At 35.5% G+C, this 27,948-nt stretch overlaps 2 protein-coding genes across 3 annotated transcripts; both read right to left on the bottom strand.

Annotated features, from left to right (window-relative positions):
* Positions 1–241: 241 nt before the first annotated feature.
* LOC137725769 (serine/threonine-protein kinase STY46-like) lies at positions 242–12,865 on the bottom strand. Of its 2 annotated transcripts, none has more exons than XM_068464549.1 (16): positions 12,377–12,865; positions 11,527–11,641; positions 10,023–10,138; positions 9,742–9,861; positions 7,889–7,961; positions 6,619–6,729; positions 6,056–6,106; positions 5,841–5,980; positions 5,649–5,756; positions 4,807–4,880; positions 2,623–2,798; positions 1,818–1,913; positions 1,340–1,420; positions 1,211–1,261; positions 674–814; positions 242–589 (listed from the first exon to the last, which is right to left on the bottom strand). In XM_068464549.1, the coding sequence occupies exons 1-16, from the start codon at positions 12,556–12,558 to the stop codon at positions 560–562; spliced, it is 1,665 nt and encodes a 554-aa protein (XP_068320650.1). In that variant the 5' UTR covers positions 12,559–12,865; the 3' UTR covers positions 242–559. The 2 variants fall into 2 exon arrangements, with proteins under 2 accessions (XP_068320650.1, XP_068320651.1); XM_068464550.1 differs by having other exon boundaries at positions 9,742–9,822.
* A 9,807-nt stretch (positions 12,866–22,672) lies between these two features.
* LOC137725095 (uncharacterized) lies at positions 22,673–23,737 on the bottom strand. Its single transcript, XM_068463694.1, has one exon. It carries the CDS (start codon positions 23,735–23,737, stop codon positions 22,673–22,675), a length of 1,065 nt encoding a protein of 354 aa, XP_068319795.1.
* Between the last annotated feature and the right edge of the window lie 4,211 nt (positions 23,738–27,948).

Here is a 27,948-nt window from a genome sequence, read left to right as displayed (position 1 = left end):
TCCGAGCTGAAAACCAAAACAGTCTGCACTAGTTAAGACAGTTACAACGCACTGCAATACAATCTGTTCATCTTCAAGCTACCTTTCTAAGCTTGTTCATGTCGATGTAACCCTCAACACCACCCCCAACCCCCCCCCCCCCCGGGGGGCGGGGTGTGAAAGATACACTGCGTTTTATGATCGCATCTACACCAAGCGCTTCATCCGACATAACCATCACTACGCATATAAGTGCAGAAAATATCTAGCGAAGCATCTACATCTCATTACTCAAAAAGATAACATTTTACAATGACATTCAACTGGGTGTTTTGCTTACATGAGTTTTACGACAGACGGGAAATCAGATCATCATGCACCATTGACGTTGTGTTGGGCAATCTCTGTAATTTTCTCTTTTCCTCGAGTGTACAATATAACCTCTATATCCATGTGAGAAACAAACAAAAAAACCAAACCTCCATCCATATCCCAAATGCCTAAAAATGAGCTGGTGAGAATGTTGCAAAAAGAGAAGTTTCGGGGACTTCGGAAATTTTCCGAGTCATGTCATGACTCTCTAAGTGCCATTGGAAGGTTCCGAAATTTCCTGAGATTTCAAGCATTTTATTTCAGAATGAGGCTCAGAGAACACGGGAGAACCAAACATCAAGAAAGATGGAGGGTGTCCTACCTGGACTTCTTGGAGGAGAGATTCAAGTTGAGCTGTTATATCGGAGAAGGAAGGCCGATTGGGAGGAAATGAATCCCAGCATCTCTGCATTAATTCCAAAAGCTTAGGGTGTCCATTATTGGGAATTTCCGGTCTCAGCCCCTGGGAAATAGAATGTCAAAACAATACATAACTATTAGGCACAAATACACATGGCGGCCGATAGAATAAACATGAAGTGTTAAGGATTAACAGGACTTCTTAAGAAGCAAATACAATGTGGGCTGTAGCAAACATGTCTCTGCATGAATCTAATACAACATCAACAACAAAGCCTTTTCCCACTAAGTGGGGTCGGCTATATGAATCCTAGAACGCCAATGCTCTCGATTTTGTGTTACATCTTCGGTTAGATTCAAGTACTCTAAGTCTTTTCTTAGAGTCTATTCCATGAATTTAATACACACGAAAAAAAAAAAATATAAAAGTGTGTGTGTGTGTGTATATATATATATATTATAAATTAATTATAAACAGATATATGAATCAACAGTAAACCTGTCTAACTCCCAAGGCAGCTTGTAACGGAGTCATGGTATCATATGGAACCTGCAATACAAAATCGTACTAGTTAAAAAAACGATTTAAAAAAGTTTGATAATGTGTATCACATGAGAGGAAGCATACTTTGGCTGTTACTAGCTCCCAAAGTACAATTGCAAAACTGAACACATCTGCTTTCTGATCATACGGTTGATGGTTGATGACCTTGCAAAACACAAGAAACCAGTAAGATATTGAAATGACAATGTAAACTAAAGTTGTCGAACTATGGTGCATTTGCTATAGTAATGACGCAGTCACAAAAGCAGAATGTTAACATCTGAAATGCGATTAACAAAATAGGAAATTCAATCAACCATAGCCTGCTTGCCAAAACAAAGGGGATATTGTATGGGTGGTAGCTGGTAATCGTTAATGATAAACTAATCAATCCTTAGATCACGACAAAGGCCAGTTTCCGAACCAAGTCCAACGGTTTAAGAATTGACAATAATTTTCAAGAAGACTGTCAAGAACTTGCATAAAATTCCTGATCTCCTATGGAATAAAATTGGAAAAAAAAAAAAATAGAAAGGAACATATTAAACCAGAAGAATCAGACCTCAGGTGCCATCCATCTATAGGTTCCAGTCTCTGCTGTCATTACACCCTCTTGATTCTGGAACCGAGCAACACCAAAATCTGCCACCTTTACAACCTAAAGACAAATAAGAAAATGATTTCAACTTTTAAATGAACAGAAACCTATTTGTTTTTCTAAACAAAAAGATAGAACTGCCAGGATATGAGAGCAGAGACTTCAACCATTATTACTTGGAAATCTAACTGGTAAACAGTTTACCCATTATCAAAAACTAAAACATGCCAAGTTTAACAACAAATTCTACTTATAGTTTTTAGAAAATATCAATATAGTTGTGGAAAGTAGAATTGCATTACTCACATCTTTAAACACATATCAATATATTGCATCATTCACGTTATCCTGAAAGTATCAGTTTCACCATTGAGAAAAATTTGGAAGACATCAACTCAGTGTGTCCAAGAGAATTTTGGTAGAATTGAATATTTGAAACACAGATATACTTCTTCAAACAATCAAACTTCATATCTCAAAGCACAATGCATTCATGGTTTGGTTACTCAAGTCGGTCCAATAACCATAACTTATATCAACTAAAGTAGCAATTGATCCACTAAAGAAATTATGGCCCTTTTTAAAAAATTACAAACAAATCTGTTGAACTCTACTGTTTTCCTGTCGCCTAAGTTAATCTATACATGTACGATCACAAATTAAATCAATACAGTTATCACGAATATGCAGTTATTCTTCCCAAACCTAGGTTGCATTTATGCACGAAGTGAAGCTGCCAAACAAGCGAACAAAAACCTTTAATTCTTACATTGTTAGTGTCCATTAGCAGATTTGCTGTCTTCAGATCCCTATGAATTATGTTATTCTGATGCAAATACTCCATTCCTTTACAGACATCAATCGCAAACTTCAGCAGTTCTGAAAGCTTCAAGATATTATGATTGTTATGCAAATAATCGTATAGACTTCCACCAGGCATATACTCTGCAAGAAGAAGAAAAACCAAACGAAATTTCGTAATTATTTTCATACGATAGGGAAAAAAACGACAGAAGAGTGGAAAAGGGAGGTTAAACGCATGTGCAGTTAAAACAACTTCCAATAGTAGAAGCAGAGAGGCACTTACTACTAGATAAGCATATGAAATATATGATTAAGAGTGGTAGCCATATCTAAAGGATAAAGCCCACAATTTCCAAAGCACTTTAACATACAGAACTGCCCTAAGCCTTGGTACGATTCTGACTTATTCAGGTGATCAATGACTAATTTAAAAATGATTACTGTACCAATTGAAGGAGGGAATTGTGCTAAAACAGCCAGGGTTAACGAAGCTAAACTTCTGAACCAAATAGTCTACTGCCAACCAAAATGTATCCTAGCTCTTGGTGCCATTTTAAGGTAACCTGATGATGAATGGCCACAATTAACACTTGAAACTGGACCGACTTCTCAAATGAAATTGGAGACCTACAATCACCATCTGAGCCTTTTTCATTCTTAATTGGAAGATGGTGAACCAGCCTCATAAATTTAGAACTTCCTAGCTTATCCTCTCTGAAATGCCATCCCAATCCTGTTTACATTCTTTATGAAGTTGCTGTCTTGTGCTAAATGGATTTACCAAAAAACCAAAAACAAACAAAGATGTACTCATGACATAATTTTTAGCATATTTTTAGCATCCATTACAAACAAGACATTTTTCTTCTTTTGCAAAAGAGAAGAAAAATAACAAGTGTAGCTTTTCTTTCCTGAACCATTGTCTCGATGAAAATATTGAAAGAGGTCATGACAGACCTTATGTTATAGATCTCAATCCCTATAGTTTTTTTATTTTTTTATTTTTATTTTTATTTTTTATTTTTTATTTTTTATGAAAACCATACTTTCATTAGCAGAAAAAGATCAGTACAATACAACGATAAGTTGTCACTGGACTAACTATACTCAGCTACAACTACAAATGCATCTAAAAACATAAAAGTTTTACATAAAGAAATCAAGATGAGATCTACAATACAACAATTTACTAACCACAAAAGGTACCCTGCCAAGAACTATGTCTAAACCCTCAACAAACAACACCCAAAGGTAATCCCAAAACGAACTCTATCTCACGAATGATCTACATCCTTCTACTCCTAACCCTCATGAAGCTTCAGAATATGCAACAATATGCCAAAGGCTGACATTACATATAATTGGTAGTTCCAATACACATGACATCCAAACAACTTAAGAGGAATTTAAGATATAGAACGCACAAGAAAATCTTCCTAAATGCTGCATACTCAGAGAAGAAGCATTAGCACCTCCAATGCTTAAGAGTATCAACAAAGTAAGTTCCGAAAAAGATATTTTTAGTTCCATCAATACTTCTCTTGATTCTAATAAAAAAATTTCTAAAAGTTAGAATGTAATTGGTTGGCTCCACCGATATCGGTGGAAACCATCCGATTTCATTGATTTTTAGTACACCATCCAGTTTCATTGATTTTTAGTAAGAATGATTCTTGAATGAGATCATAAAAAATGAACAGTTTGGATCAAAGGATTGCATTGAAGGTTGGGCACACAAAGGTCTGTTTTGGTGAATGGTAAAAAGGGATACCTTTTAAGAAGGGAACATCCGATTTCATTGATTTTGTGTAAGAATGATCCCTTGTTCCATAAAAGATATTTTATGAGGTATGTTTTGAGTGGTAAAAAAGGATAGCTCTTAAGAAGGGAAATGAATGTTTGTGTTTGCGTGTCACCTTATTTTGCTGTAAATTCATTTAGTGGAATCTACTATGCTTCACTTACAAAACTGCAAATAAAATAAAAAAGTATAAAACAATCTGATGCTTATTCTTACTTTTCTTAGTTGCAATGCTTCTAAAAGTATCTCCAAATGTAAGATTCTGATACAGAATGAACAAAACCACAAAAAGAAGCTAACTTACAAGTATAGTAAATGTTGGAGGCAACCAACAGGAGAGTTCCATACCTGTCACTATGCACAAATGTGGAGACTTTGTACATGCACCGATAAAGCGCACAACATTACTATGATGGACCTCTCTGCCATCATAAACGGACATAAAATATATCAGTATTTAAGAATGAGTAACATACAATATCTTGGCATTTATTTTGAAATTTGTACTGAGGAAAATCCATGCAAACGGACACCTGATCAAGATGAAATAAAATATATGCCCTTGAAAAGCATGTAGCCTTGATTTTTCCAGATGATGTGCCCCCACCTCAAAAGAAGAGAGGAATAAAAAGAGTGGTACTAAGAAGGTAATTTTGGGCACATAGGATCTGTTTGATATTTAAGAGAACTATCACAACTGGTTGATTTGGAAGATTAGGAAATTTGCTATGTTCAGATTGTCCATAATCAAGAGTGGAATTGTTCACAAGGGTGCAGAAAGAAAACCACCCAGAGAATGTAGGAATTGTTCATGTACAGTCTAGCACATAGATGCAGAGGGTGAAAATAAAATTTCCAAAAAAAATGATTTCTTTAAAGATTGAAAGTGCAACCAAACTCGCAGAAACTTACTTCCAGGAACCTTGATTTGCTAAACAACTGGAAAGAAACTAAGCTGTAACCTTCCAAAATCCCTTTTCCTACCCCTGTTCTACTTGAACCAACTGTTTACCAGAATTAGGACAATGAATGTTATCCCTTATAATCTAAATTCATTACGAGAAAATAATGGGAAAATCTTCAAAAGTTCACAAGTGGAGAAGAGATCTCAATAGATTTGGTAAGCATATGAATTCCCTAGCAGGAACCAGCCAAGATCAAAAGGAGGATAAAGCTAGAAAATTATTCACCTTAAAATTGCCACTTCTTGAGCAAACTCATCCTCTAGGGCATCATTCAAATGTTCAGATCTCAAAATCTTAACAGCAACATCTTGACCAAGATAAATTCCGCGATACCTGAGAATGAACAGCAATATAAAGTTAAGCAGCAGAAAGGACTATAAACGAATAAAGGAATTCCAGAAATAAAACACGTCTTACAAATCTCCACATGACCCAGATGCAATTCTGTCTCCTATCTTTAATAATCTTCGGTCTATTTCCCAGTTTCCCAGTTTTTGTTTCACCGATAATGCTTTCTCCACAGCCAAATGAGAATGTGAAGATCTTGACCATGACCCCTAAATTACCAAACAACAGATATATATTACTATCTTATTATTCTTCGATTATTTTAACAATGTGATGCAATTTACCTCACTTCTCGCAATTGCCTTTTCCATAGCTTCATATAGATCATCTGCATCCTGACCACAACATTGCAAAGTCAGCAACATTTGAACTCAGCACAATTCCCTGTCATATAAGAAATATAATCGCAATTCCCCTTGATGTATTCCTAAGACATTTTCCTTGAAACTTAGTTAATTTGATAAAACTCAGTATTTATAACAAAAACACTGGAAAGCATCAGATACAGTAACTGTTTCGTAAAGTGAGAGTCATTGTAACAATGCCATAGTATAGATCAAAGATAAAGGCTGACTAAAAAGCATTCATCCATGCATACCAAAAGAAAGCATTAACAGCTTGTAGTATAGCAAATCCATAACCAACAAAAAGAGACCTTTAAAGAAAGAAACAAAAATAAGCAAAATGTAGCAGCATATATTTTAAGAAAAGCCATCCAACGTTTCGTGTATTGGACATTACTCATTTGTAATATAGTTAACACGCAAAATTTCAAGATACAAAACTCTGACAGTAGAAATTACACAGTGAATGACGATAAACACGTTATATAGTAGAAGAAATCTACCTCAACAGGCCATCCATCCACCACAAATACGTCTAAAGAGTAGCCATCAGTTGTTGAGAAGACATGTGCTTCACGGATGTTAAGTCCTAAATCCGAAAGCAACGAAGAAAGCTAGAGAAAAATGATATAAGTCAGAAAGATGCGACTATAGTATGGTTCCAGTTCTGGAGTTCTCTTGGATTCTACAACATAAACAATATTTGTAATATGTATCAAGGGTACTGAATTACTAGTCTGCTGCAACCTTTAAATTTATTTTCCACTTATTTCAGAATCTGAAGGCCATACATTTATAACTTCATATTAATAGATACAAATCATAATGACAAAGAACTATTCCAATACAAAGTCTTCTCACAATTATCTTTAATACCCAAGCTTACTGTATTGAGGTGCCATTGTGTTTAGAGTCTAGACTCAAGAGTTGACACAAAAAGATCTGATGGAGAACCAAAAGACACGAATATCAGGCCATTACAGTGTCACATGACTACATCGTATTTTCTCCAAACAAGTAATAAACCCACTAAAAGGAGGCCAAAACACAACCCCAGTAGAAGCTGTCTACCCCAAAAGATCATAAGCATAAGCAGTACCAAATAAAATAAAAATAAGTAAACATCAGGTAGAAACTTGTATACATCCAAGTAAACCGATTTTTTTAGATAGCTTTATACAGGACGACAAGTTAGGGTGTCATTAAAGAATGAAAACAATGATGGTGGTTGGAGTTATAAACATTAGGTATTGAGCACACATTCATACTAGTGAGTAATACCAAGAGGACTGCTTAAGTGGAGACAGCGTATTACATGGTATGAAGCTATCAAATGTTAAATACCCTTTAAAATTGAAAAAAATCTGTACATGTGAACACTAAAATAGTAAAACTACAGAAATACTATCACTTGATGCTATTCAATCAGATGATCCTTTTGATTATTAATTGAAAAATGAATACTGAATCCAACTCCATGATCCAGAATGCAAGTGCAGTATCAGATAAGCTTGCCACTATCCTACCATACTAATCGTATATGAGCCCTTTTATATTTAACACACTGAATAGTTGGACTTAGTCTACAAAATCGACCTTCAGCTTTAATTTGCAAACACACAAGGAAACAATCAGCAGAGTTTCGAGCTTCAAACTCTTTATTTTTCAGAATTCAGATTCTAAGAATATTTTGAAACTGAAATCCAGGTAAAACTCCAGGTGGTAATACCAAACTTGATAACAAACAAATAACTTAAAGCTTCTCAGTCGTACCTGGCTAAGAAGCTTAGGCCTGTCAATAGTTGAAAATATTACTTCATGAATGGGAACATGCGGTATATCTTGCCTGCGTTATACAGCCCAATGGTCAATATCATTTCTGCATAAGTATAAATGTATTTTCAAATGGCAAACAAAGTTTTATTAAAGAAACTCAAAAGCACAGTACAAGACTCTGTGAACAACTGGTCCACCAACAAAATGATTCAACTCATAAATAATAAATAAATCCGAATTACACCTATGACGGTGAAATGAAACTCTAAAAACTACCCTATAACAGCTCCCCAATCTAATAAGATGTTAGAAATTGATCCCTAAAGGTGGAGAAAAACCAGCCCATAAGTATAAATGTAATCTCTCCAATATACGGACACAGTTCATATAAAAACAAAAGGGATTATGTTCACTGCTGAAAAAAAATGCAAAAGAACTCCAATTTTATCAAATTCAGTAGTTTCAAACAAAACTATACTTTAGGCTAATTGTTGATAAAGCTAATATCAGCATATAGAAAAATTTATTTTCTATTTTTATTTTGGAAAATAAGACCTTTAGCATATTACTTAATACATATGTCTGTTTATATGCATGTCTATTTATATATGCATGCATATGTGTTTATGCATACAATTTCATGTTTACATATATGCTTCTATGCATCATGTCTACTATTTATGCACATGACATATCATATACAGTAATTGTTTGTCAACATATTCTTTATAGCTTTACGAAACGTTTATCTAACTTATGTTTGATAAGATACAAAAAAATTATCAGAATAAAATTTTGATAAAAAAATACTGCACATTAAAGCAAGAAGAAAGTAAGTTTTAAACAAGTGTCTTCCAACCTATGGAAAGAGAGTTTCACAAAATTACACCCAAAATTTTGATACTGAAAGCCTGCAACATGCTTATTCTACTAGTAACTACTAAGAGCTAAAAATACTTGATGCTTGACCCATAACAATATTTTCAGTACGCATCTCAATATTAACTCACTCTTCATCATCCCAAATCCTCGAAAATTTATACGGAAAATATGAGAATTCAAATGAAGCAAAACAATAACTATCTTTACTGAACATAACAATCTGCTCCATAACTTAACCAATTCATATGTCTTCAACGCATCTATTCCCCACTCTTTCTACTATTTATGCACCATTTAGGAAATAAAGAAAGGTCTGACTCTCCTTAGTATCAATTACTAGTGTTAAAAAGTCAATATTTCATTAGCCAAAGCCCAAGGTTAAAGTTAACTTTCCTAGCAACCACTGAATTCCATTAAATTCTTAAGGGGAAAAAAAACTGATAGTGACAACCAATCAACCTTCGAAATAAAGATTTCCTATGAAGGGTTACTCAAAATAATTAGGGAATAGGGACCAAAGCCATTATGGCTCGTTGCTCTCAATATGCATTATGTTTCTATTGAGCCCTGTCATTTTATTTATTATTGGTTAGAGGCCAAAGAAAAGCTTGCAGCTCACTAAAATAAAGTAAACGAGTAAACCAAGATGCTGGCAAAAATTGAAGTAAGAAATGGTAAGCATTAATCTGACAATGGGAAAAGGATGGTGATTTTCACACCCCACCCCCCACCCCCCCATTTTACCTCCCACACGCTCTTTGAAGTTTGAATTTAATATTTATTTGTTCTTCCATCCTTTGTCCTTATCTTTAGAGGTGGGCCTTGAAGAAGAGCAAACAAATATTAAAAACTGAAAATGTGTGAGGGAAGTAAAATGGGGCGTGTGAAAGTAAAAAATCTTGTTATGATGAACTACAGTAGTGTTTATTCTAAAACAGAAAACAAGCCAACACAATTTTGTCAAGTACCTTGTGGGAGAACACTCCGTCAGATGCCTTCCGTCCATGTCCATAGCATTCTTTTTAACATCCAAATTTAGGTCCCCGAGCCTAGAGCAAGGTTCAAAGTCAACCGCACAATTCCTAGTTCTACTCAGAGAAATGAAGTAAATAAGAAATAAATAAATGACCACCAAAGGTCCACAGATCAATATCCACAGAGTCACTGAAACCCTTGTTGGGAAAAAAATACAGCAAAATATTTAAGCAATTAGATACTGAATACAACACAGATATAATACGGTTAATACCCCTGTGACAGAGCAGCTCTTTCAATAGTTTCATCACACGATGGCCTTGGGGTTGAAGCAATACTTGTAAATTGTTGAACATCATCATCGTCATCATCTGTCCTGGTAGAAGTATTCTGATCACAAGTACACAGATGAACCAAAAGAAGATTAACATAAACATTGAGGAACTTTGTGATGAAAAAATAGAAGGGGAAAAAAAACTGATTACACATTGGAACAGCAGCAAAGTTTCTGATGCTTTAAAGATTCTGTAAAATCTTATTTTTCAAGTGTAGTCAAGGCTTCTTTAGTGGGAAAAGGCTTTGTTGTTGTAGTCAAGGCTTCTTTAGGTAAAGTGACAGTCAGTACATGCAACAAGATTACACATTACCACACATTGTGATTGATCCAGATCCTGGTCAACAACATCGTGAAATAACAATTCCAACTTTTTTCCCAGAACCCAAAAATGTTTCCGATAGAATAGCTAGTAAAAATCGTATCAGGCTAAAATAAGGTATAGTTGAAATGCTAAGTAAATTAAATCACACTAGCTAATCAGTTTTTTATTTTGTTCTAATTAACAATATAACAAGTAATGTCTATATGACATAATGACTTTTTATTTTATTCTGAGACTAACCATGTGGAAAATCTTATTAAAAGAAAACTTATATCATTAATTACCCCAAAAAAATATTAGTTCTGAGGTTAAGAGCAAGGACTTAGGTAATGGTAACTTTTGTTGAAGTTCTAACATATTGAAGATCAGAAGCCGAACTTGTGCAACAAATAGTAACCAATTGGAGATAAAAAATTTAAATGAACCTACAAAGTTTACAGTGAATGTGCTGAAAAAAGGCTAGATTAGATTTTGGTTTTTAAGAACTAATTTGGTTTTTTCATTTGGGCTGTCTTGTACACTTGTGGTGTATACCCAAGTTTTCAAACCTAAAGCGCACAAGTTTGCATCAGTAGACAAGGAATTTATAGTCCTACCATATTTGGAACTTGAATCCATGCACCAACCTTATCTTCTTCTCCACTGAAGCCCTTTACTTAGTGCAAGCCAGAGTCATAATAAAGTAGTAGCACAGAACCGTTTGTGTTAATTATACCTCCTTCCTCAACGTTGCAACCGCTGCTTTATACCTTTTAAGGATAACATTTTCCCAATTATTCCATCATTTCTCAAAGCTAACCACAGTTAGGGACATTGTGAGTCATTGTCAAGGAAGTCGCTGGTGTCCCATCCTTCTGTGGGCTTAAAAGGAAATATAGTATTCGTCCAAATAATTTAAACTTTTTTCTGGAATACAAAGATTATGTGAATACAAGTTGTTATAGACATTCTAACATGTGGCTTTTCATAACAACAGGAAATAAACTAATACTTGGTTTAGCACTGGAACTCAAAAGTAATTCTAGTTCAGAACAAGATTTTTAGCACTGGAACTCAAAGTAATTCTAGTTCAGAACAAGATTCCAAACATAAACTACTGAAACAAATGATGGTTAGTACCTCCATGAAACGGACATGATAAACGGGCCGCTTTTCTGGGTCTTTTGCCAAAGCAAGAAGCTTTTGATGTAACAAGACATCTTCCACTCTATCCAAGTTAACATCAAGTCCATAACTGTGCAGAGAACAAAATCAGTAAAATAAATAAATAACGTAGAATTAGGTTCATCACCCTCCCCATCAAACAGGCAATGAAACATGTTGCTACTGCTCTTATGAAGTTCTGCAGTAGAAAATATCTTGGAAAATCTAGTGAATACTTTTCCCGGTAATATTTTAAACAAATCTTCATTATAACATAGGGTCTGGAAAGGTTTACCTTGAAATAACATTTCTTGACAAACCACAGGAAAATTTGTGCCTCCCGGAAAGGTACTTCCAAAAAGAAGAATACTTTCCAGCTCAAATAAAAATCGGAAAAAAATTGACGGCACTGTGCGGGACTAATTTCCGTCCAAACACACATTGCATATCTCACATAGTCAAACCGACTAATTCTTACAGATAATAAGCAAGAAAACAACACACACACAACATTTCCAGCTTAACAAATAGTCATATGCATACAGAACAAAGATTACAGCACAAAATCGACATTCATACGAATGCACAAACTTATTGGTGCTGAAACATTAAAAACTTCACTGAAACCGCTCCGAAAGCATATTAACTCAAGAAATCAATCATGTTTGGATCATCATTTGAGACTCTAAGAGCTTCACAACGATTCATACTTCACTAATATAATAATATTCTGTTCTTAAAAAACTGATTCCAGAACAAATCAATAGCCGAAGTTCGTTAAAATGAAAAGAAACGAAAATATAGGAAAGTGATCGAAGTGGAATACCTAGCCGGCAAGCGGTTGAAGTGCGCGTCCAAGCGTCCACGGAACTCCGGCAGAGTCAGAGCGTCTTCATGGCCGCTCTCCACCAAGCGGTTGTAGACATCGTTTCGGACATCGTAGTTACCGAAGCCGACGAAGCTTCTCGGCGGCGAGGAGCTCTCTCCGACGCCCTCGGTCAAATCCATAGGGGAAGGTCAAGTCAGCAGGTTTTCCATGAAAATACGAAGGAGGTGGAGGAGAAAGCGAGCTCGGAGAGCTGTCGATGATAAGCAGAGGATCTTTGACTGTTGGTGGAATCCGGAAGGAAGACGAGGACCTGTATGAGATTTCGTGAGGAAGCCAAGGGCAATTTCGTCATACAAAATCACTGTAGCAGTGTGAAGTTTCCAAAAAGAGAAGGCAAGTTTGAACTTTTGAGGGAGAGAAGAATGTCGTATGGTTAGAGAGAGAGAGAGAGAGAGAGAATGAGTAGAGATTAGAAAAGGAAAAGACCTCCGTCCTAAAGTCGAGACAAAACATTTTCCCTTTTTTATTCATATTTTATATATTATCTAATGTAAACTACAGAATGAGTAGAGATTAGAAAAGGAAAACACCTCCGTCCTAGAGTCAAGACAAAACATTTTCCCCTTTCTATTCATATTTTATATATTATCTAATGTAAACTACATATTCATATAATTCCATTTGAGCATACCCCAGAGCCTCGAGTAGCACAGCCGAGAGAGCGGTGGGTTTTCTGCATCTACGAGGGTGGAGCGACAGAAGTTTTCAGAATGCAAAAGTTTATTAGTGAGAAGAATTGATGAAAGCTTGAACCAAATTCCTACAATAATAAATATAAGCACAATTGAAATTCCTAAAAACTTTTACAGTTTTTTTTTTTAAACCTCACTAAATCACTCTATCATACCCTCTAAACTAACCATCTCTTTCTCCCTTCTTAATTGCCAACCTTTTTTTTTTTTTTTTCGAATGCTCAATTCCGTGAAAAGCAAATAACTCCTCCTATAAAAATTTAAAAAATAATATTTAAGAAAAATAAAAATAATAGTTCTCACACACATTTAGTGTGTGGCCTTTGCTAGTATTAAATAGTGTGGAGTGGATATGGTTGAAATGTTCTGTAGTTAAGAAATGCCCAGGGCTTTGGGCACAATTTGCTAAGAGTCACGTGGTAAATGTGGCCTGCTGCTTACACGCGGTGACGAATAAAAAATAAAAAATAAAACTTAATACCATAATTATGACGAAGCTCCACCGCTATAGATTTATTAATATATGCAATCCTCCATTTGATTGTTGGGCTGATCTGCTCATTTGTTTGTTTCTCCTTTCGTCCAATAACTCACATTTTATAGAGGATTATCATATTTTTTTTAATGCGAGTAGCCAGTGCTGGTTCTAGTACTCGAGCATTGTGAGATTTTTGTGCTGAAGGTTTAAGTTTTTTTAATAAAAACAGAGGGAATTGCAAAAGAAAAAATTTCAATATATTCACTGAGATATTTCGCCATACATTTGGTGGGCTTGTCGCCATCCGAACCATATTGCACGCATGTCAACAGATATCAATACGTGCCAAAGCAAACTAATGAGTGCTCTCGAGAGGATTTGAATGATCTCAACGCAACATGCCGAGTGCTGTCGAGATATGTTTAGCAAACATTACATCAAACACTTGGTAGTCACAAAAGGATGCATACTAGACATTTCAGAGAGTACTTAAAAAACCTTCACACATATAAGATGGTCTTGGGACCACCTGGTCTCAATGTACATCTGTCACTGTGAGCAGCATGTCCAATTCTTAGAAGCATTAGACATATCTTGTCCAGTTTCATGTAATGGAAGTTGGAAGCAAGTGTTCTATTTATAAAGTGCTTACAAAATAAGTGTTCATTTATTTAGGGGGTGTGCTATCCACACACCCCATTTTATTTCTCACACACCTCTTGATCATTTATGTCCGTTAATCTTCTTTAATTCATCTGATTCGACAATCGAAAATTAAAAAGAAGTGTGAGAAGTAAAATGGGGTGTGTGATATCACATCCCTTTATTTAGTATCGTAAAGAGAGAACAAATAGAAGTGCTTAGGGAATGATACACCAAAACGATCAAAATAAAAGGCATCTGGCACATATAAAGGTACGTGTGAAATCAAATATGTGCGCTACCGTGAATGAAGGAGTGCAAGAATGGTCACCTCCAAAAAAAAAAAAGAGACAAACTGTGAATTCCTAGGCATCGGTGTGGTACCAATTCAAATGTTATCCGAGGTCAAGTCAGTAAAGGTCTTAGAACTCAAGTACTGGGCTAGAAAGCGTATGTAGAGTGCACAATATTAGAATTACCTTGATGAACCCTAAATAGGTGTATTATAGTGATTAAGAGAGAGTCATTTTAGGGTAGCGAATCTGCATAAGCTGGGAGAATTCTAACAGATATCTAGCAATAGATATTCTTTCCTTATAGGATTGTGATTACTTGTAGCTCAAGTGAATCCCTCAATTGTAGAAATCTCCACAATATAGGAAACTAGTTCATATGAACAAGCTTCCGTATCTTGCAAAGCAAGCATGGTTATTCTCGACATGACCTACGAGCCTCGCCCACCATTTGTACGGCCCAACCCAATCGAACCCACTTATTCCATAACCGAACTAGAGAGGTGCTTACATTTCGATCCACCGTACTCCGACAAAAAAAAAAAAAAAAAAATTCATGTCCCACAATATCTTTATTCTACAACTGAAAATTTTGAACTTTATGTCCTAGATATACTCACCACATCCGCAACAAAGTTTACTTCCGCGAAGAGAGGAATGAGAATCCGAATGTCTTTAAATAAAGCAATGAGTATCCATGGAGATTAAATATATGATCAACAACAATCTTGATATCCCCTTTTGAAAGTCCTAGGACGGGTACTAATCTAACCTAGAGATATAAATTAACTTTCTACTTAAAACTAATCCAAATTATAGTTCAAATTAATAGTTATGCAAACTTAATCCTACACAAATATTCAACATAAATATAAAGAACACACACATGATGTAGGATTTAACGAGGCAAAACCCACCACTGGGAAAATATTCGGGCTACCAAGCCAGGAAGCACTAAGAAAGAAAGAATACATAAAGACTTACAAAACTCATCAACTAGACACCCATAGTAGTTGGCAGCTTTGTCTTTATGCTTTGTTACTCGATCTTTCTTCAGTCTTCGAGTTGAAGTGGCACGATACTAACACGATCGTCAATCACCTTTTCTCTCGAACTTTGCAAGATACTAACTCGATCATGCAGAATGTTTATATGATGAGGTGTTTGTTTGAAAACCAATCAATTACGAAAATCACAAGGCACATTTTCATAATTGACATTCAATAAAAAAACCAAATGAAACTAGCATGAAAATAATATTTTCTCTTTAAACACGCATGCTATTGAAACCGCAAGATGGCAACAACATAAAAATAATTTTTTCTTTAACAAAAACACACTGCTGTCTTTAGTTCCTTTTCACGAAGAACACAAAATTCATGCATATGCGGCTCACCCAAAAACCAATTCCAAACCTTCCTTATAACACCTCAAGGCACGGCAACAGTTTGGAACTGATAAGGATTCCATAACTAATGATAGGGCTTAGTTGGATAACAATCCTTATAACACCACAAATCCTAAACTGATGAGAATTTGACACACACGGCAACAACCCTTATAAAAAATTACAACCATGCAATCCATTTAATTGGATAACTCTCACCAACATGCAATCAGATAAGTCTCTTCAAATACAATCAAATTATCTTGAAAGTAGTTTTAATAAGAGACCTATCTCAAATACAATATTATGAGATATAGATGAATGTAGTTGGATGCATGCATGCAAACATACCTGTATAGTATCTCATTCACGTAACATCTTTGCATCAAAAGTGTGAGAGACCATCCTAGACTTAAACAATTACAATGGAAAATATGTAACAAATCTAAGATATTACAAACTCAGGCATTTTGTCAAGAATTGCCAATTTTTCACTAACAATCTCCCTGTTTGGCATTTCCTTGACAAAACCCTCAAATACAATATTTAAAAAAAATATTAAAACTTATGCACTGAAGTCTGTAATCTGCACACATTAAACAAAACACCCGTGACGTACAAAAGATAGATGGTGCAAGTTTATTAAGAAATAAGAATAATCATTTTGTCAAGAAAATGATCCAGACGAATATCCCGAGAAGGATCCCGCGGAGGATTCAGAGGAAGATCTCTATTGGGTTACTGATGACGAATCGTTGCCCAAGCATGATTGATTCTTTGGCTTTTCCTATGACAAAAAGGGGGAGAGTTTTAGTTACTAGTTAGGAGGAGCAATTTTAGTTTAGCTAGGAGAATATTTGGCTTAGTGAGTTTCTTTTAGTTGGATGATACATCATGTTTGGTTGATTATCTTTAGTTCTTAATAAAGCTTATTTTTATTTCTCTTTTGGACGATGAAGGATGGTGCAAGTTTTTTAAGAAATAAGAATAATCATTCAACCATCCTTCATCATCCAAAAGAGAAACAAAAATGGGCTTTATTAAGAACTAAAGATAATCAACCAAACATGATGTATCATCCAACTAAAAGAAACTCACTAAGCCAAATATTCTCCTAGCTAAACTAAAATCGCTCCCCCTAACTACTAACTAAAACTCTCCCCCTTTTTGTCATAGAAAAAGCCAAAGAATCAATCATGCTTGGGCAACGATTCGTCATCGGTAACCCAGTAGAGATCTTCCTCTGAATCCTCCGCGGGATCCTCCTCGGGATCTTCATCTAGATCATTTTCTGGAGTAGGAGTTGGCAGCGGTGTACGTTCCAAAATAGGTGAATAGGGAGTGTGAGAAGGTGGTGGAACAGTAGCGGGACGGAAGTCAGAATCGTCATCAGAGGATGAAATATGAATGAGAGGAGTAAGCAAGTGATTGGGGATGCGGTGGATACATTGCTCCAATTTAGAAAGTCGATGACTAAGATCCTTGGTAGAAATCTTAAATGAACTGCTCCAACTGTTCCAACTGCTTGCTTAGATCAAGAAGACGCTTGAAAACCTCATTGGGACAATCAGCAGAAAAAGTTGAAGAAGCAGGTGGGGACGCAAACAACTTTTGAGTGACAGACCATGTGCAGGGAGAAGAGAAGGAATGAGTAATACTAGGAGTCTTGCCTTTCAAAGCATGAGAACGTGCAGACTTGCGTGAGGAAACCATGACAAAAAAACTGTGTGTAGAGGAGGTCGACAACAAAGAACAAAGATGGAGGCCACGGCAATAAAGAAACAAAGATGAAAAAAACCAAGGCAATATAGAAGAAAAAAAAAATGAGTCCAAGTTCAAAACCAACTAAAAGACCAATAAGATAATCAGAAAAAAATAAGAAACCTAATCTAGAATCGGAAAGGATAAAGCAAAGAAAAGGACAAAAATGTTTTTTTATTTTTTTAGTAATATCCACTGAAACATAATACGAACAAGAGATAGCCAAAACAATCGTGACTATAGAAATACAATACGATTAAACAAGTCAACTCGACAGCAACCCCTAAACTCACAAGGAATATTCTCATAGGTGAAGTGTTTACTCTCAAAAAGATCATTATATGAAAATTCTACCATAGGCTTGCAAATCAATCTCGTCTCCACACATCAAAAATTACCGTCGTTGGATCAAGTAGGACTTTGTGAAGGATGGTAATGAGGCTTCGGGTACTTGGTTAACGAAATGAAGAAGATAGGAAACACAAAGTCTAAGAAGACTAATAGAGTAGTTGGAAATGAAACCAAGAGAGAAATACAACAATGAACCATGTAACTTAACACTCAATGGAGCGGTTGGATTTGAGACATACCACCGCACAATTCATTTCAGATGATTCTTCCTCTTCATGTAAACCAACACACGTGAGTTCGTATAAGGGTGGTAGTTCACTTCTAATTCATAGTGACTTCTTGTCCTCTTCTCTTCTTTTGTGCTTCATTTGTAGTGAGCTTTCTTCACAAAATTTGTATATTCAACTTTTAAATAATCTTGATCTCTCTCCTTTGAAAAGCGTACTCTACTAGCTTCTTAGAAGGGAGGGAATTCGCAATATAAGATGCTTGGGAAGAAAAAGTAAAGTTTAAGAACAAAAAGTTTACATAAAGGCTCAAAATGGCGAACTAGGAAAAAAAATTAAAGGCACTGGCATATATAGCAATGGTGGAAAGTCCTAATGCCTACTATCGTCTCCAAAATAGAGTAATATATGATACAGAGTTTTAAGAGGTCTCAAAGCAAGTTCTAGAGAATCAAAACACATAAGATCGCACACATGAAAAAATAAGAGTATATGAAAAATGCACACACTATATTTAGGCACAAAAGCTCACATGGTGTGGAGTTTCAGCCAAGTAGGCATGTTTAATCAATAAACATACATATAGTAACAACCACTAAGGCAAAGCATATTATGTTTAGCACGAAGCAGATAATTTGGGGTACAAAAGTTAGGCAGACAAAAGAAAAAAAAAATGAAAAGTGAAAAATAGAGTTTAAAGAACACGACAAATTCCTAATGCCTTTCGAAGAGTTTTGAAACGATGAGTGCCTAAAGGCTTAGAAAACAAGTCTGCAAGTTGATGTTCAGTGGCAATAAACTCCAATATTAAAACCTTCTTTTCAACTAGAACACGAATAAAATGGTGACGAATGTCAATACGTTTGGTACGAGAATGTTGAACATGATTCTTGGAAATGTTTATAGCACTAGTGTTGTCACAGAAAATAGAGAAGGTGCCTTGATTAATGCCATAATCACTAATCATTTGCTTCATCCAAAGCAATTGTGTACAACAGCTACCAGCAGCGATGTATTCAGCTTTGGCAGTGGATAAGGAAACACAATTTTGTTTCTTACTATGCCAAGCGACAAGATTATTTCCAACATAGAAACATCCTCTAGAAGTACTTTTCCGATCATCAGCATTTCCAGCCCAATCGGCGTCTGAAAATCCAGCAATTTCAGAATTGGTTTCAAAGGAATAATGTAAACCAAAATCAACTGTGCCACGCACATACCTAATGATTCTTTTGACAGCTTCCAAATGCGATTCTTTTGGATCAGCTTGATATCGTGCACAAGCACCAACACTATAAGAGATATCAGGCCTACTAGCAGTAAGATACAACAAACTCCCAATCATACTTCTATAAAGTGTTTGATCAACACTTTTTCCATTTGGATCATTGTGAAGTTTTGTGGTTGTTGCCATGGGATTGGAGACTGGTTTTGCTGAATCCAAACCAAACTTCTTAACCAGCTTACTTGCATATTTTGTCTGAAAGACAAAAATACCGTTTTCAACTTGTTTGACCTGTAATCCCAAGAAAAAATTCAATTCCCCACACATGCTCATTTCGAATTCGCTCTGCATAACTTCAGTGAATTCTTTGACAAGTATGTCAGATGTTGAGCCAAATACTATGTCATCCACATACTCTTGAGCTATCATCACATCCTTTTGTATTCTTTTAACAGACAAGGTTTTGTCAACAGCTCCTCGAGTATATCCTTTCTTTAACAAATGGGTTGAGAGTTCTTCATACCATGCTCTAGGAGCTTGTTTCAAACCGTACAAAGCTTTCTTCAACCGATACACATGATCCGGATGTTTTGGATCAACAAACCCCTTTGGTTGCTCCACGTATACTTCTTCTTGAAGTACTCCGTTTAAAAAAGCACTCTTAACATCCATTTGATATAATTTAAAACGCAGATGACATGCAAAAGTAAGTAACAACCTAATGGACTCCAATCTCGCAATGGGAGCAAATGTCTCGTCAAAATCCAAACCTTCTACCTAAGTGTATCCTTGAGCAACTCGACGAGCTTTATTTCTCATGATGATACCATGTTCATCGCTTTTGTTCCGAAAAACCCACTTTGTTCCTATAACATTTGTTTCTTTGGGTATGGGAACAAGGTACCATACATCATTTCTAACAAATTGATTGAGTTCCTCTTGCATGGCCATTATCCAATCATCGTCTAAAAGAGCTTCCTTGGCATTTTTTTGGCTCAATCTTTGATATGTAGCACGTGAAGTTTACTACAACAGTAGTTTTGCTTCTTGCTAGCATTTTATCTTCTACGTTGCCAATAATGTCGGACTTGGAGTGATCTTTTTGCACTTGCTTGTGTCCTTTTCTCAAAGCTTTTGTTGAGTCAACATTTTGGTGCACTTCAACCTGAGTAGTGGATGACTCATCGATTAATTTACTTTGAAGGAATTCTTCATCTGAAGCAGGTTGTTCAATACTTAAGGAGGAGTCATTCACAACAACATTAATGGACTCTATGACATCTTTAGTTCTCTTGTTGAACACTCTGTATGCTCTACTTGTGAGAGAGTATCCTAGAAAAATTCCAATATCACTTCGTGAATCGGATTTTGCTAACATTTCCCCATCTTTATAAATGTAGCATATACTACCAAACACTCTCAAATGCTTCACGTTTGGTTTCTTTCCTTTCCAAATCTCATATGGTGTGCACTTTGTACCAGGTTGAAGATAGACTCTATTTGCAGTATAGCAAGCGGTGCTGACTGCTTCAGTCCAAAAATGATTTGTCAAACGAGCACTAGTCAGCATGACACGACTTATGTTAAGCAACACATTATTTTTCCATTCAACAACTCCGTTTTGTTGAGGAGTGATTGGAGCAGAAAAATCATCACAAAACTCAGAAAATGATGTGTTTTCAAATTCAGTTCCGTGATTGGTTCTGAGTTTTATCACACGATCATTTGAAGCAACTTTATCATTTTGAATTTTATTCAACAAGCCATAAAATGCTTTGAACGCATCAGATTTCTCTCGCAAGAATGCAACCCAAGTAAAACGTGAGAAATCATCCACCAAGACAAGTATTTATTTCTTTCCCCCAATGCTTTCGGTCTGTACCGGTCCAACCAAGTCTATGTGCATCAGCTCCAAAGGTCGTGAGGTTGAGATGTAATTTGTTGACTTGTGTGAACTCTTTGTTTGCTTTCCCACTTGACATTCTCCACAAATTCCAAGTTCTCCAGCCAACATCGGTAAACCTCTCACATATTCCTTCTTGGAAATCTTGATCATATCCTTGCAATTCATATGGCCTAATCTTTTATGCCATAAATCCAAAACATCATCAGTTGCTTTGTTGCATATATTTGGCACATGTGATTCATTTGCATTCACACAATAACAATTGTCTTTAGACCTTTTTCCTTCAAAAATGTCTATCCCACTAGCAACTTTCACACTACATTTCAACTTATTGAAAAATACTTCAGCATCATCATCATCACAAATTTGACTAATGCTAATTAGGTTAGCTTTAAGTCCATCAACTAACATGACATCTTTTAAGCATGGAATTCCTAGAGTTTTGATTTCTCCTTTTCCAACAATCCTTGCTCTTTTTCCATCTCCAAAAGTGACTGCTCCATTTTTACAATCCTCAGTGAAGGTTATGAACCATCTTTTGTCTCCAGTCATATGCCTCGAGCAGCCACTGTCGAGATACCAAGTATCAGACTGACAAGTTGAGAAGGCCACCAAACATGTAAGATTGTCTTCATCAGATGATGGTGACATCTTATCCAATAAGCAAACTTGAGTCTCCTTTCTTCTCCATACTTGCTTTAAGTTTGAAGTGATGGAATTAGCATTATTTTTTAAATTCTATTCATTCCCTTCGGATGAGCAACAAATCTCATTTTGAGATTTGATTTCCAGAAATCCAATGGGTGGTGTGCTTAGTTCGATCTTCCTTTCGAAGTTTATTACATCTAGGTCTGATATGTCTTATTTTTCCACAGAAGTGGCAAATATGAATGAAAGTTTTTGACCTAATGAAATTTCTTGGATCAATAAAGGTGCTCACATAATTTGGCTTATTTTGTGGTACACGAATTTCCAAAGGGTTCATCACTACTTTCTTTCCTGCTTGGTTCTTGTAAAGCTTTGACAAATTTAGTAACAGAAGAGGAAGAACTTCCGGTCACATTAAAATCAAAACCTAAACCACTTATATCACCTGAATTTTTTCCATAGCTTAACATTTTGTCAATTTTTCTTGTTCCAATACTAAACTCTTCAACCTTCTTTTTCATGCCACTTAATTCATTTTCAAGAATTTTGTTGTTTGATGCTAGCATGTGTAGCTTTTCCAACATTGACTCAGCTTCTCTACATGTTCCATTTGAGATTAATGCTCAATCTTCCTTCTTCTCGCTTTCAAGCTGCACAAGTTTATTTTTCAGTTCATCATTTTCTTTCTTCACTTTCATGGTGATATCATAAAGTGCAGTATACTTTTGTAAGACTTCTACAAAATCAGGTTCTTCAACTACCGAGTCATCAATCTCATATCCATCCAAGATTCCAACAAACGCAACCATTTCATCATCATCTTCAGATGCCGTGTCCTTTTTTGAATCACTGTCACTCCAAGTGGAGGTTAACGCCATGTTCTTTTCATCCTTCAGCTTTTTAAGAGTATTGGCACATTCATAAGCATGATGTCCATACCCTTGACATTCAAAACACTTGTCTCTATCATTTGAACTTTTCTTTTCACCAAGTTTGACAAACTTAGAAGAATTTCCATAAGAGACATCTCGAAAACGAGGAACTTTGGAGTTTGAATCAAAGTTGTTTCGATTTTCACGTCCCCTGGAACTTCTGAGTTTCAAAAATTTCCTAGCTTGTTTGGTGAGAAGAGCAAATTCATCTTGAGTCAGGTTTTCAAATGAATCCTCATTCACTTTTTCATTATTGTCTTTGAAGGCAACATTTTTTCCTTTCTTGACTTCGGTAAAGTCAGACTCATATGTTTGTAATGATCCAATCAATTGTTCCAACTTGTAAGTGCTAAAATCTTTCGATTCTTCTATAGCTGTCCTTTTCGCATGAAACCTTGAAGGAAGAGATCTTAGAATTTTCTTAACAACTCTATGTTCAGGAATGTTGTCACCAAGATTGTGACAACCATTGACAATTACACTAAGTTTAGCATAAAAGTCATAAAAACTCTCATCATCTAGCATTTTGATATTTTCAAATTGTGTGATGAGATTTTGAAGCTTGGATTCTTTGACAGTGAAGTTACCTTCATGAGTAACTTCAAGAATATCCCAAGCTTCTTTTGCCGTTGTGCATTTACTGATGTAGTTAAATTGCTCAGGCGAAACGGCAGTGAACAATGCATTCAATGCTCTTTGATCGAATGTGCTAATGATGCGTTCATCTTCGCTCCATTGTCTTCTAGGCTTAAGCATAAAAATAGTTACAAAAGATTATCCTTCGCCTTTTGTTTCACTAATTGTTGGAGGTTCCCAGCCTTCTTCAACCGCAAGCCACACTCTGTCGTCAAGCGCCTAGAGAAATGATTTCATCTTTGCCTTCCATGCAGCGTAGTCGTCTCCATCAAAATGTGGTGGATGAGAAATTGAACCCATAGCCCGATTCATCCTAGACTACCCACGGATCTCACTAGGTATTTTTAGTGACCTGCTCTGGTGCCAATTGAAAGTCCTAGGATGGGTACTAATCTAACCTAGAGATATAAATTAACTTTCTACTTAAAACTAATCCAAATTATAGTTCAAATTAATAGTTATGTAAACTTAATCCTACACAAATATTCAACATAAATATAAAGAACACACACATGATGTAGGATTTAACGAAGCAAAACCCTCACTAGGAAAATCCTCGGGCTACCAAGCCAGGAAGCACTAAGAAAGAAGGAATACATAAAGACTTACAAAACTCATCAACTAGACACCCATAGCAGTTGGTAGCTTTGTCTTCACGCTTTTCTACAAAAAAAAATACAACCCCCTGCAACCCAGAAAGAAGAGGAGGAATAAGAATAAAACAAAAAAAACAAAAAAAAACAAAAAAAAAAAAACTCAACCTAACCCAATTCGTGTACCCCTGCAACCCAGAAAGAAGAAGAAAGAGAAAAAAAAGAAAAAAAAAAACAAAGTGAACCCATTTCGTCTCCCCCCCCCCAACCCAACCTCTTGCCAACCTCAAATCCACCACTTTCATCCATTCTCCACATCCTCTTCCGCACCCATCCTCCACCTTCTCTGTGCACCCGCCGACAGGATCTGGGTTTTTTTTTTTTTTTTTTGGGTTGTAGTAGGGAGAAGAGGGGGTGGGGAGGGGGAAAACTGAGGGTGGGTGCGGGGGAAGACAAATTGGAATTTTTTATTTTTTATTTTTTTTGGGGTTTGCAAGTGGGGGGGAAGAATATGAAGATGGGGAGAAGAGAGAGGAGGGGGGAGGGGGAGGGGGAGGGGGAAGGGGAGGGGAGGGATGAACTGAGGGTTTTTTTTTTTTTACTTTTTATTATTATTTTAATATTTAAAAAATATTAAATAATTTTTTTTTAATTTTTAATAATATTTTAATGATTTTTTAATAGAAAGTGGGCCCCAAATCAAGCCACGTTAGCATTTAACTGAAAAGTAAACGGCCAAGTAACGGAAGATATAACATTGGACCAAATTCTAAAGATAAGGTATGACATTGTCAATTTTAAAAGATAAGATATAAAAGCGTCTTGATACTTGAGGTAATTTTTTGTACTTTACCCTATAGTTTATTTTACGCTAGATCTTCACTTTCTGTTTCCTTTTTACATGTGCTTGTTGTGTATTTGAAAATGACTTGTCACTTTCTGTTTCCTTTTTCCAGTTTGAGAAATATAGCCGAATAATGGTAAAATATAGCCAGTTTGAGAAATGACTTGTTACATGTGCTTGTTGTGTATTTGAAAGCTCATACTCGTTGGAGGAAGATAAGGACTTCCAATTTTAGTTAATGCTTTGCTCGGAGTCGTTGGAGGAAGACTTTAAATGAGTGTTTCGAATTTAAAAATGTATCTTTGCTCGTTTATTCCAGTAGAAACTTATAAACTAAATGCTTAAAATCTGGAATATGTCTTGTTTACTGATGGAAGAGATTTTGCTTCTGTGTATTAAATTTTAGTGCTGGATTTATTGCCAAGCACATCATGTTACTCTGAGTTATGGTAATTAAGTGGTGTTTTATATTAGGCTTGCATATGTTCCATGCCCACATAATGCCGGGACACTTTCCGCTATAATGATAGATTGCTTATCAGAGTGGAATATTGATGGTAAGTTGTCTGCTCTCACGGTAGATAACTACTTTACAAATGATGCCATGATTTATGATATAGTGACATATTGCAAGCTTTCACTTGAGTTAAATGGAGAATTATTTCATATGCGTTGTTGGTCAAAGAGTATGAACTGAAGCATAGACCTGGGCTTCGGTCTTCTGAATCTTCTTCTTCGACTGATTTTCCATCACAATCATGTGATTTCAGAGTTGGTGATCCTTTAACATCTTATGACCAGTTTGTATGGATTCTACCATCGGTAATGAACAATCTGACTTAGACCTATATTTGGGGGAGAAAGTCTTTCCTAGGACTCAAGATTTTGATATATTGTCGCGGTGGAAGACAAATGGGATTAAATATTCTATTTTGCATTATGTATTTTGAGATATTTTGGCTATTCATGTATCTACAGCAGCTTCAGAGTCTTCATTTAGTACGTGGTAGGATTATTAATCCACACCGTAGCCGACTTCATTCAAGCACAATGGAAGCACTCATGTGTTCTCGAGACTGGTTGTGGAGTCAAATGCGAGGTACTTATTGTAAAATTTCATATAAATTATGTATATGTTCAAAAATTTACTATGTTAGCCTAATTTTAATTTTTACTATTGAATCACATTCAAACTCTACTTCTCGTGTTGAAGATTCCTCATTCGGTGATGATATTGATGTGAATGTGGCAAAAACTAATCTTTATTTTTGTTTTTAACTTTCGAGTTATTGATGATATTAATTCAATTTATGCATATGGGTGTGTGAAAAGTCATGGAATGTAAACCTTCTGTTTATGCATATTAATGAATGGTGATATTAACTCAATTGATTTGGTACTCCGCTTTTGTTTGCTTTTTTTTTTTTCCTGATAACTGACTGTACAGTGTAAACCTTCTGTGATCACTTACCTTTGTTGGATTCATGCTAATTGGTGTTGGTGTTCCTAAATGGGATACTAATTCAATTTATACATTTCTTTTGTAGGCTTATTTTGGTGACAACGAGTCGATGAGACTTTGTGATTGAACTTGCTAAAGCATTAGTGTTCGAAAGTGTTTAGTTTCAGAATATTTTGGAGCTTTGAATCATCTAGTATTCAAGATAATAACTACTTTTTGTTTTTAGAAGCTTTACTTTATTATCATATGAATTATAATTAAAGACTTGCTTTGGTGTAGCATAAATATATCGTTCGTAAACTATTATTTCAATTATTGGAATTGTATGAGGACTTAAATGATTAAAATAGGGAAATGCATGCAAAAATGTACCTATAATGGTGTTTAATTGTCAGAAAACAAAAATTATGACAAATTTTTCTTTTGTAATTTTCAAGTTGTTAAAAAAAAAAAAAAACATGTAGAAGGGTGAAAAATGGGGTAAATGGGTTAAAAAAAATAAAATGATAAACAGGTTCAAAAAGGGTAAACAGATAAATGGTTATGATTAAATGAGTAAACGGTTATGGTTAAATGGGTACACGGTTGGTTAACCGTTTATAAACGGTTATGGGTATGAGTATAACCGTTTATACAATTACCCAAACAGTTATGCGGGTATGAATATAAACGATTGTGGGTAAATAACCACGGTTACCCGCCTGCTATAACCGTTGTCCATCCTTCACCATGTCGATCGGCCCCCAAAATTTTCAAACCAAATATAAGAACAATACTTCGACGAAGTGGAATAAAAATAAAATAAAATACATGACATAATTCAAGAACATGAGCAACAATTATCAGAGTTTAGGAACGGAAATTAAATTGACTAATGCTAAATTCAACCAAAATAATATTATTACTCCAAACTTTTTTTATTATACAATAATATAATACACAAAAGAGGTGCATGAATAAATTAGTGGGGAACTCCCCATTTTCGAGATTTGAACATAAGACCTCTTAATTACAAGTGAAGATGAATACTACTAGACCGTAGTACTAAATAACTACTACTCCTCCAAACTTTACTAATTCAAAATATGCAAGTTCGAACCTCCAACTTTGTAGCAAATGTTTTAGCTCATTTGGCCACTCTCTTCATTCTTAAAGTATTTGGTTTAATAATGTTCAACTTCAAAATGGCTTAAGGAATGCCTTATGCTTGAGTGCATATTTGGTCCCCATTCCAGTAAAAATCGTTGGATTAATTTAAGTTTTAAGATTTGTGTACTAGATATATTAAATCAAACTCATACAACGATAATCAATAAGATTGTGAGCATCACCGTCACTTTAGGGTAGTGAGTATCACCTTCACTTTAAAGTGGTGAGCAAAAATATTTCCCTTGCTTTAATCCTTTGCTTTCTCAAAATAATTTCAAACCTA

This window comes from Pyrus communis, chromosome 2 (assembly GCF_963583255.1).
Source record: "Pyrus communis chromosome 2, drPyrComm1.1, whole genome shotgun sequence".
In the NCBI taxonomy this organism is placed as follows: domain Eukaryota; kingdom Viridiplantae; phylum Streptophyta; class Magnoliopsida; order Rosales; family Rosaceae; genus Pyrus; species Pyrus communis.
The sequence above is the reverse complement of the archived record's forward strand: the minus strand, read 5'-3'. Positions and strand labels throughout refer to the sequence as shown.